Consider the following 11,220-nt stretch of genomic DNA (forward strand, 5'->3'; position numbering starts at 1 on the left):
GAGTCCAGGCCTGAGGCCCAAAGGGGCTGGGCTCAGAGGCCGAGCCTCTGTGGTGGATGGCAAATCTGCCTCATGTGCATTTGCTGACGCTCCCTGCCAGCGCCCACTGACGGACTGACTGAGCTTTCTCTCCTGCTGCAGACCCACTCGGGATACTTCTCCAGCCTGTGCCCGCCTCACCAATTCAGCCCATTCCCGCACCATTACTCTGTAAGTGTCTGCACGGCCCTCTGCCCCTGCCCTCTCCTGGGCTGCCACCTGGTGACCTTCACAGCCTGCCTTCCCCCAACCCCCTGCACCGGCAGGGGAGTGTGTGTTCCCAGTGAGCTGAGGGCAGAGTGGCAGCACCCTGGCCCCCAGCCCTGAGGTCCCTCAAAGGGTGGCTGTGGCCCTGGTCGGCATGCCAGCTGATCCCCTTTCTCGGGGCCAGACCCTGTAAACCAGTGACCGAGAAGGCAGATGAGGTGGCGGTGGGCCAGTGAGCACGGTTCTCAGAGCCCTTTGACCCAAGTCTAGCGTGAACACGAGCCCCCATGGATCTGCCCACAAGCCCGCAGGCTGGCCTGTGTCTCCTTAGGCACTTACCATGCTACCGGGTCAGACCAACAAGGTCCGTTGCCATCTCTTCAAATCGAGAACCCCTCTTAGGAAAATACCTTCCCCGGCCACAAGGTGGGCAGCTCTCCAATGCCTCAGGGCCCTCCCTGGCTTCGCACCTAGCTTGTTTGATGGCTTTGCTGATTTCCCCGGGGAAGACAGGCAAGAGATGCCCATCAGAGCTGGTTGTGACGAGGCCCAGAGGGACAGCTGATGGGGACCGGCATGCCCACTCAACCTAACAGTCTGTGGGGAAAGGTCTGAGGGCTGCATTGAGGTCCAATGCCTAAGCCAGGCGAACACGGCCTGGTGGAGAGCAGAGAAAATGCAGGGTCCCCTGACCAGGACCTGAGAGTTCTTGTTGACTAGCCAGGACCGCTACTAAATGCATCCGTGGAAACAAAATTTAAATAACTACATGCATCCATGAAATCATCAGCAGAATTAGCAAGGGATGCCCGGGGAGAGCCAGGGCCTGTTAAAGGAGCATCGGGTCTACTGGTGAGAGTAGTGAGTGCTGAGGTCAAGGACAGGAATGCTCCTTTAGCTGGTGGGGCTGGCCGCGACCGGGGCACGCTCAGAAACGATCACTGGGCAGAGGGGGCTACAAAGGGGCTGTCACGTGGAAGAGGACATAGGCTTGCTTTTGTTGTGTCTCTATCCGAAGGAAGGACCCACAACCACCAGTGCCCCCGAGTCTGAGTTACCCCCTTGTGGCCCAGCATAAATGAGAGCTTTGTGATCGGCACGTCTGAGCGGCATTCGGCCCGTCTCCCAAAGCAGTGAGCCCCAGTCCCATACTGTACACCATGTATCCATACACAACCCAAAAGCCCAAGGGAGAAATATTAGGCCCAGGGCAAGAAGAAAGAGAATCCCTGACGCCCTGTGGCCCTGTGAGTCCACCTGAAAGGCAGGTTGGAGTGTTTCCCGTCCAACAATCAGTGGCACTCACCGCAGCCTCTCGGCTGGAGGCGCCCCGTCCTCGGTTTATAGGAAGTGAGGGCCTCGCCGAGATTCTTAGGGTCTTGAGCCTTTGTTCCCGTGACAGCACAGCTGGCCCAGGAAAGGGGGTCAAGGGTGGCCTGCAGACGCATGAGGCCATGGACTTCTGCCCCTGTTTTGCCTGGACTCCTGTTTCCTGGCAGCCCAAGAGGGCCTTCAGTGCCCCTCTCCGTCAGCCCCTCTGGAGGAGTACTCCTGGCGTGAGGTAGAGCCTCCTGTGGCAGAGGCTCCGTGGTCTCTGAGTCGGCGGTGAGAGCTTTTATGAAGCAGTCTGCCTCGATGCTTTGCCTGCTCTCCAAGTTGGGGGTTCAGTGTTTATGCCCAACGGGGAACATACTCTTGTGTTCTAGCCAAGCCAGACTCGACTCGGGAGGAATCTGCCAAGTCTGGGGCTTTAAACTAGGACTCCCCACAGAGACTTTGAAGAAGGGCTTAGCTATGGCTCCCGTCCACAGAGCGGGTTCTAAACCCTGTGGCCTATAATGGAAGGACTGATCTGTTGGCACAGGGGCAGCGCCTACCCCAGGCCCTTCATTCCTGGTTCATTTCCCTGGTGTTTCGAAACTGGACGAAGCAGGTCGAAACTGGACGAAGCAGGTCGGCCTGTCTATATGTGATTGGCTTCGGCCCTTTGGCCCTCTTTGTGCGTTGAGAATTCAGAACGCTTTAACCAGCCCTGCCCAGCCTGGCCCCCTCTCGCTGCCCCATCCCAGCCTTACCTGAGTGAGGCCCAGTGTTCTTGTAGGGCCCATCTTCCCGCTAACACCTCTGCCAGTGGGTGCCCAGTCCTAAGAAGTGGTTCTTCCTGTGTGTTGGTCATTGACACAGTGCTTCATGCCTGGAAGACGTTAGTGCTACGGCAGGAACATAGGAATGATTCCCCTCACTTGGAAGGCGCCCCGAATCTGACAGGGAGGTCCCAGATGTGCTCGGCCTGCTTTTAAAATTGGGTTTTGGAAACTCTGTGGAACAGGATTCTCCCCTGACACTCATGGGGTGCCCGTGATGCAGGGTCAGCCAGGTTGTGCCTGGGGGACTTGCTCGCAAGCACAGAGCTGCACTAGGACCAGGGGAGCCCCACAGAAGCCTGGCCTCCTCCCAGGAGATGCTGGGGGAGCCTTCAGAGAGATGGTGACACCGGAGCTGGGTGAGCAGCTGTTCGGGGAGAACCATCCCAAGGCCCTTGGGAGACTGATGGGCTGGCTTCCCCGTGGCCATCGTGTGGGCCCTTAGCAGGCTCCTGCTTAGATGTGCAAACCTGAATTGTGCATGTCAAAGGGGCTGAAATGGCGAATAGCTTGTTATTTGCATTTTATCAAAATAAACAAATGTTTCCAGCAAAAACATTCCCCACTCCTATATATAGGTTGAAAGAGTGAGCTCCTGACCAGTGGGGGTGACCCCTCACCCTCCTGGTGAAACCTGACCCTGCAAACCCCCGATGCTGGCGAGGTTTGCCCCGTGGGTGCCTCGGAATCCTGCCCGTGTTCAGAGTCACTACCCTGGCACCACACCCGCCAAGCCCTGGGCCCACGAGAAGAGCCTCACGTGCCTGCTGGCCAATGCTGGGGTGCTGGGGCTGCCCCCACCAGGGGACACATGTAGGTGTTGGGAACCGTCGGTGTCTGCACGCAGAGCCGTTAGGAAGGATGCTTTCTCTCTCGTCTTGCTCTTCCAGTACCCGGAGCAGGAGATCGTCAACCTCTTCATCCCCACCCAGGCGGTGGGCGCCATCATCGGGAAGAAGGGGGCCCACATTAAACAGCTGGCTCGATTCGCCGGGGCCTCGATCAAGGTAAGGCAGCTCTCGGCAGCTGTTTGGGGCCTCCCCATCCCCCACAGCCCTTGCTGATGCCACCCAGAGGCGTCATGCCACAGGGCCTAGAACCTTTTCCCTTGTAACGATTCCCGTCTCCTCCGCTCATCTGTTCTTCCCGTCTCCCTCTTGTTCCCTCTTCAACTGGTGCTTTTTATGCTTGACCAAACCATCTTACTAGAAGCTAATCCAGACACCTCACAGCTCCATAGCTCAGTCATATCGAGCAGTGTTGTACAATCACTACCACAATCGTTTCCAAACATTTCCTTCCTCCTTGCACTCCTTGATATCAGCTCCCCTCCCCCCCTCCCCTGCCCCACCTCCCAGGAACCCTTGTTCTGTTCAACTAGTGAGCAAATTACCAAGAAACATCAGTAACAGAGAGTCGGACAAGGAGGAGAAGCGGAGGGTCCTTGCTGAGGGAAGCAAGTCAGAGAGTTGTTTCTGACACAGCTTTCAGTGCCATGATCCTTGAATTAGTCTCTGCTGCCGACACCCTTGCCCTTTGTGAAACCAAGAACACCTCTTGGGAAATGGATGGTGGAACCGAGCTCCCCAGAAGCTGGCGGCAGAGCTGGCATGAGCAGAGGGCTGGGGCGAGCAGCCTGGAAGGAAGACCCCTTGGTTTATGGAAGTGGCTGGGTACAGACGCACATCTGCCCACGGTTGGAGAGGCCAAAAGGAGAGGATTCTTCGGCCCTGGCCCTGCACCTGCTACCCGCGCTGACACACAGGCCGAACGCCAAGCTCACCACGCTCACGGAGCCCGTTGGGAAATAGCTGCTGTTATTACGTAAAGTCAGTTGCTACCATGAGACAACCTGGCGGTCCCAGCGGGCAGTCCCGTGACTTGGAGAGAAAGAATACTTTCTTCCCCCAGAAGAGCTGGAGTTTCTCCCACAGCAAGTGTGCTTGTTGGGATGGGGGTGGGGGGTGGGGGTGGACAGCATTCCCAGTCAGGCAGAACAAGGCTTGTAGTGAGGGCGGAAAGAACGGTCCTGGGGTGTCACACACGCCCCGCCCCTCATCTCACTAGGTAGCTGGGGGAGGGGGAGACCCCTGAGGAGTGTGGGGAATGCAGTACCCCGCCCTGTACACCCAGCGGCTTGACGCAGGAGAGGCCTGGTTCCTGCTCCTTTGGTGAGAGGGAGAAAGTGCAGAGGGCCCTTGTTGGCTGTGTCCCAAGGGCCTTTGCCAGTGCCCAGCGCTGAGGCCTGAGATGCTGGACAGGAGGGAACAGAGAGAGAGACGATAGGAACTCACAGAGACTCGAAGGGCCATCGCATGAAGTCTCCCCATCTTTTAGCTGAGATAGAGGCACACAGCTGTCTTGTCAGTAACAGGGCTGGCTTGCTCTTAAGACATCTAGTCGCCTGGCCTACAGGACCCTGAGCACCTGCTGGGCTCATCACGGCCGTGACTCGTACCAGCTTCCTGATCTACTGAACTCCGTGCCTGGGAGGAAAGCATGGTTCACAATGAAAGCTGGCCCCAGAGAATTCACTGAGTTGCCCAGTGCCACGGAGCTGGAGGCTCTCAAAGCTGAGACTTGCTAAGTCTGGCTTATATGTGGCATCAGCAGTGGAGGAAGACATTGACCACTTGCCCTATGCAGATGACACAACCTTGCTCTTTGAAAGTGAGGAGGATTTGAAGGACTTGCTGATGAACATCAAGGATTGCAGGCTTCAGGGTGGATGACAACTCAGTGTCAAGAAGACCAGAGTGCTCACAAGTGGGCCAGTAGGTAACATTGCGGTAAGTGGATGGACAAGGGAGGGAAGTTGCCAAGGACTCCGTCTGGCATGGATCCACAGTCGGTGCGCATGGAAGCAGCAGTCGAGATCAAAGGCCGCCTGGCACTGGATCAACCTGCTGCACAGCAAGAGCTCTTTGAAGTGCTGGAAAGCGAGGGTGGTACTTGGTAGATAACCCTCGCTGCCCGTGAAAGTTGGGCATTGAACAAGGAAGGATCGGCGCATTAGAACCATCGTGCTGGAGAAGAACTGCCCCCAAAAGGAACAAGCAAACAGCCCGAACGTTCCTTGGAGGCAAGGACGGCGAGACTGTCTCACACGCTTTGGACGTGTTGCCAGGAGACCAGTCTCTGGAGAAGGACGTCATGCTTGGTAGAGGGGAAGCGCAAAAGAGGAAGGTCCTCAATGAGATGGGTCAACACTGCCGCTGCAACAAGGGGCTCAGACATGAGGACGATTGGGAGGGTGGTGCAGGACCGCTATTGTTTCCTTCTGTTGTGCCTGAGGTCGCTGTGGGGCGGGACTGACCCCATGGTGCCTGACGAGGACAGTCTCCTCTCCTAGCATGTGTGTCCGCAGCCTAGGAGTCATCCTCATAGGGACTTTTGGAAACAAGAGAGGAGGGCGTCTGTGCTTTGGTCTTCACCACATCTCCCCACAGCTCTTCCATGTACTGGCAAGGCTGCGTGGTGATAGGTCCTTTGCCCTGGAATGGGCTGAGACAACAGCTGGGCCTGGGAAACCAGAGGGCTCCCCAGCCTGGCCAAGATCCGATCCTGCCTTCATGCTGCAATGCCCCTCTGGACTGCAGGCTACACGGGCTCTCCTGGACTTCCGGTCAGAGCCAGACTGCTAGGCCGCAGAGAGAGAAGTCGTCGGGGGTTCCTTCAGCACTGGGTGCGGTGGCTGCATGTCTGTAGGAGGTAGACGGGACAGCAGAGCTGACTTGGTCACGGGCACTGTGAATCAGTGTGTGGCCTGCCCAGCGGGGTCAGTGAGAGCTGGGTGCCACGTGTTCCTGCTGATCCCTCACGAACACCGAGCAGAGATGGCACTGGCTCCGGGTGGCGATTCCCACCCACGGTCCAGGGTGCCTTTGCCCTGCTGGAAGTGCAACAGCAAGCCCCCTCAGTAGTGTGTGCACCCTGCTGGAGGTGCAACAGCAAGCCCCCTCGGTAGTGTGTGCAGCCTTTGGGTATGTATAGGCTGCCCTAAGGGACCCTGGAGGCAGCTTTTTGATGGCTCTGGCCCGTCTAATTTCTGTACTCCCTAAACTAGACTCCAAACTAGGATGCCAGGTCCTTTGGGGAAACCTCAAGGCAGGGTGACTCGAGTCCACATTGGCCAGGTCATCATGCCCATCCACACCAAGCTTCAAAACAAGGAGCCTGTGACTGAGGTCTTACTCAAGGCCAAGTTCAAGTTCCCTGGGTGCCAGAAGATCCACATCTGCAAGAAGTGGGGCTTCACCAAGTTTAGTGCGGAGGAGTTTGAGGACGTGGTGGCTGAGAAGCACCCCATCCCGGTTGGCTGGTGGTCAACCACATCCCTCACCGTGGTCCCTTGGCCAAGAGGGCTTGGGTGCTCTGTGTGCCACCTCACTTGTACCCACCAAATAAAAATTGAACTTCCTGAAGAAGAAAAAGAAATACCATGGCTTTGATCAAGCACACCTTAGCCCTCAATGGGACATTCGTTCCCGTCCACACTTTAAAGAGGTCTTGTACAGCAGATTTGCTGTACAATAGACCATTTGGTTTTGTTAGGTTTCCCCGGGTGGGAAATACCTTGGTCCTTGGCTTCCCACGAGAAAGAATTCACTCCGAAGCCTGGATTGTGATCCAAGTGAGTTTTATGAAAGGTGAAAGAAGTTTCAGGTTTACACAGGCACCCCAGGGCCCTTCACCCACGAAACTGCTGAAGAGGAGAAAAAGACTCAGTGGGCACCGGATTCTCCTAAGTTCCTCTGTCAGGAGGTGTGGTGTACGATCCTGGTCCACCCCACTGGTTGAGTTGAATGCACCTGGCCCAGATGGGCCAATCCAGACGTGCCACCCTTACCTGGCGGGAAGCTCGAACCCTCCTAGCTACCTAACAGTTTCTTGGGCAGCGTGAAGGAGAAGTGGTGCATTTGAATTAGGGTAACGATGACGAAGACTGGCGGTGCCCGGGACTGCCAGGAGAACTGATACCTGTCTCCAGAAAAGCGCAGGCGGCACAGCGAGACTCGGTCCCACGTCTTTTGAAAGCTTTGTTCACGGAGCCCGGTTCTTGGAAAGGGACGACGCGCTTGGCCGAGTGAGGGTCCGCGCCGGGGAGAAGATGGATGGACACGGTGGCTGCCTCAGTGGGCAGTTGGGAGGCCGCGGCGGACCGGGCGGCGTTGGGTCCTGTCGTACACTCACGGAGTTCACGCGGCAGCACCGAGGCCGCGTGCACCAAACAAGCCAAAAATACACGTTGGAGCCGTGGTTCGAATAACCAGCCCCCCCGCTAAGTTAAAGGGCGCGGAGGGGGTTGGGCTTCCAGGAAATGTCACGAATGGGTGAGGCCATGTTTGGGGGGCGGTGCCTGCCTGCCCCCAGGGTCCTGGTGCCTGCTCAGGGGTGGTGCGGCCATGCTGCCGGAGGCCCAGGGTTAGCTCAGTGTTCTCTGCCCCGCACCCCACGCCGCGCTGCCGCTGTGCATCACCTCTGTGCCCCGGCTCGATCCCCTTGGGGCTCTGGGTGGGCAGACAGAGCCTGCATCAGCCCCTTCTTAGGGCCGTGGGCTCCCTGCTTCTCGCCTAAGACACGGCTCAGTGGAAGGAGTCTGCTGCTTGGAGCGGAGACAGGCAGTCACTGCTGACTCCCCAGCAGTGGCTTGGGCACGATGGACTTCCGGAGATGCAGGTGGTGGCAGCAGGGGGTCGGTCACTTGAGGCTCCAGCCCAGGATCGGAAGCTCTGCCGTTTCCCTCCTGCAGTGTGTGCCCCCACCTCCATGATGGGGGCTTGGCAGGGCCAGCCAACCTTCCATCTTGCTTCCTTCTTTGTGAATGATAGATTGCCCCTGCGGAAGGCCCGGATGTGAGTGAAAGGATGGTCATCATCACTGGACCTCCTGAAGCCCAGTTCAAGGTCAGTTCCGAGAGCCCCCTCAGCCTGTCTAGGGGAGCGCAGGTCTTTGTGGCAGGTGGCACCCAGCTCAGAATCACGCCCCAGGCTCCGTCTTTGGGTCCCAGGCTCGCTCTGCCTGCCCGCCCTCCCTCCCTGTCAGCTGCTCTGCTTGCAAGCCCTCTACCCCTTCTCTCTCCGGGAAGGCGGGCAAGGAAGTCGTCTGTCACGGCCCAGTTCCCCTGGGCTGCCTTAATGACCTAGCGCAGCCATGGCACGGGGGCAAGGCTTTCAGGAGCCAATCCACTCGCCCACGTCCAAGTCCCGGCACTGGCTGCCGAAGGTGCTCCTTGTCCATTGGCCCTGAGGGATGGTCCTTGTCTCTTCGCAGCACCCCTGACCCAGCATTCCTTGGCTCCTGGGGACCTTCATGTGGCCTGGCAGCGCCCCTGAGCTGAGGGGCTTCCCGCCATTGCTTAATCTCCTTTTAGATCTCATGAGAGACACCCTGTTGATGATAGATCCCATCAACATAACAAAAGAAAGCCCCTTTCCCCAGGGGCTAGACCCTCTGTGTTGGAGGACTGAGAACTCGTGTTTGGTGGGTGGTTTGGGGGGAGTACACAGTCAGTCCCTAACAGTCCTGCCTGCTCTCCCAGGCCCAGGGGCGGATCTTTGGGAAACTGAAAGAAGAGAACTTCTTTAACCCCAAGGAAGAGGTGAAATTAGAAGCCCACATCCGTGTGCCCTCGTCCACAGCTGGCCGGGTGATTGGCAAGGGCGGCAAAACCGTAAGTGTGCTCCTCGCTGGCCTGGGTGCCCTCAGACCCCCACTGGCTCTGCTGCCCCCAGCACATGGCCAGCAAACTGGCTCTCCCGGCAGCTGAGCTCCCAAGTGCCTGTGTAATCACATCACTGCAGTCCAGGTGCTGAGGCCGACACCAGCACCCTCATCTGCTACATGCTGGCAGGGGGAGGGCTCCACCACTGAGCACAGGGAGCTGCTTCTCCCTTCATGTCCACAGGTGGCAACACCTGGAAGAGGTAGAATCCCATTTAGAGTCTCTGCCAGCCTTTCAGGCAGTCAGCTGCCTCTGGATTTCAGGGTAGGGACTTTGGGGGGTCTCCTATCTCACACTGACCCCTGTACGCCAGAGCCCTAACTCCCCTGCCGACTCATTCGATCTTCTGGAATCTATATTTCCCAAACCTGGCTACGTCGTGGAGCTAGTTGAGCAGCAGTGTGGTGAGGGAGGAGAAAATTGCTTTGTTCTGAGGGAGGAGTAGCAGTGTAGTTTGAAAGGTGCCAGAGAAGCAACTCTGACCCGGGGTGTGTTCTGCACCAAGAGCCACTGCCTGGTGGGGAGAGGACCCCTGAGAAGTTCCCGTGAAGCCTAGTGCACAACAGCACCCCAACGGGCGGCATGTGGGGTGCCTGTAGAGTACTGGGTGCCTGTGTGCGCCTGTTTGCTGTTTTGTACATGTCTTTAAATCGGGACTTACAGAGGAAGCAAAGCCAAGTTCTCGGTCTAAGGGCCCACGGGCGTGGAGTTGCTGGGAGTCCAGATCACTCCCCTCTCTCCACAGGCCGGTGCCGCCCATACCCTGAGCACCAGGCAGAGTCGGGGTGCGGTAGAAGCAAAAGCAAGCATGAGGCTGTGTCAGAAATCGTTGCCACAAAACCACAATGTTACCAACATGTGAAATGGCCCTATCGGTCGATGTGAAGCTACTGTTTCTCAACATACCCTCCACCCGGGTCTCGGTGGATTTTTTCTTCCCTCCGTGCCTTGTGCATTCATACATAGCTGGGGGCGGGGTGTCTAGATGAGGGAGTTGGGTAAAAGTTTACAGAGCAAATTGGTTTTCCACTCAGTAATCTACACACATTTTGCTCATGACACTGATTGCGGTCCTCACAATGTAATGGTGTGGGTACCTCCTGCCCTATCCAGTCCTGCCTTCGGGGCTTTGTCCCTGGAAAATGCTCCCCTGTTCCTGTCGCACTGTTGATTGTTCCAAGGCATTCTTGTCCACGATTGAGACTTTTCTATTGTTTAACTGAGCATGGAGCCACTGAGCTGGAAGGGCCATAGGGTGTCTGCCAGTATCCGCTAAGCCTCGTCGTTGGTTTTGTCTTACGGCTTTGAGGTTTGTTCCACATTTTCTCCCACTCTGCCCAGGACCTCCTGTGGTGCCCCTTTACTCGCAGTCCACAGTGGTCCTCTGGCACCATGTCCTTCTGGTCTCCATGCAAGGGCTCCTCTGCTTTTCGTCTCTCCTGTGCCCCAGAGGGGGGAAGACGCTACACCTTAGAGGGACACTCGAGGTCTATACACTTGAACGTGGTTTCCATCCTGCTCAGCCTCCTGCCCAATGAATTCTTCAAGCCAACATTGCCATTTCCCACGGCCACTCCGTGGTCTGCATGGCAGTTTTCATATACCCAAGGGACACAAATTGTGCTTCCTTTAGAGGTGGCTGGGGTTTGGGGAATGGAAAGAAGTCTGAAGGGGCAAGATCACAATGGTAGGGTGGATAGTTTCCCAAGGAAATTCTCAACGGTGCAATTTTCCGTTTTCTTCAAACTTCTTACTCACCCATGATCATCCTGCGCCCTTGGAGAAAATCTACCAAGATTACCCCAGTGCAGACCCAGAGGCAACAAACCAGTCCCCACAACCTTCTCAGCTCCTTCCCCTGCCCTGAGTTTCACAGACCCGCAGAGCCCCCTGGAAGCCTGTTTTGATTGGACGGTTTTTTGGAAGGCACTCTAGTAAAGCCAAGGGCATGACTGAGAGAACGTGTCTGCAGCCCTCCCCATCACAGAGACGGGCTTTCATTGTGTGTGTGTGTGTGTGTGTGTGTGTGTGTGTGTGTGTGTGTGTGTCTGAGAGAACGTGTCAGCAGCCCACCCCATCACAGAGACGGGCTTTCATAGGGGGTGG

At 56.9% G+C, this 11,220-nt stretch overlaps 1 protein-coding gene and 1 pseudogene across 1 annotated transcript in view; both read left to right on the forward strand.

Annotated features, from left to right (window-relative positions):
• IGF2BP2 (insulin like growth factor 2 mRNA binding protein 2) overlaps positions 1-11,220 on the forward strand; it is a 162,547-nt gene that overhangs the window by 145,024 nt on the left and 6,303 nt on the right. The window contains exons 11-14 of the mRNA XM_045296415.1: positions 142-210; positions 3,281-3,397; positions 8,222-8,296; positions 8,932-9,063. Of these exons, the coding sequence (XP_045152350.1) occupies positions 142-210; positions 3,281-3,397; positions 8,222-8,296; positions 8,932-9,063 (393 nt within the window). The remainder of the gene's footprint in view (positions 1-141; positions 211-3,280; positions 3,398-8,221; positions 8,297-8,931; positions 9,064-11,220) is intronic.
• LOC115871825 lies at positions 6,295-6,411 on the forward strand (annotated as a pseudogene).

The sequence above is a fragment of the Echinops telfairi genome, unplaced genomic scaffold (genome assembly GCF_000313985.2).
Source record: "Echinops telfairi isolate 266 unplaced genomic scaffold, ASM31398v2 ScPeMD7_7407;HRSCAF=8445, whole genome shotgun sequence".
In the NCBI taxonomy this organism is placed as follows: Eukaryota; Metazoa; Chordata; class Mammalia; order Afrosoricida; family Tenrecidae; genus Echinops; species Echinops telfairi.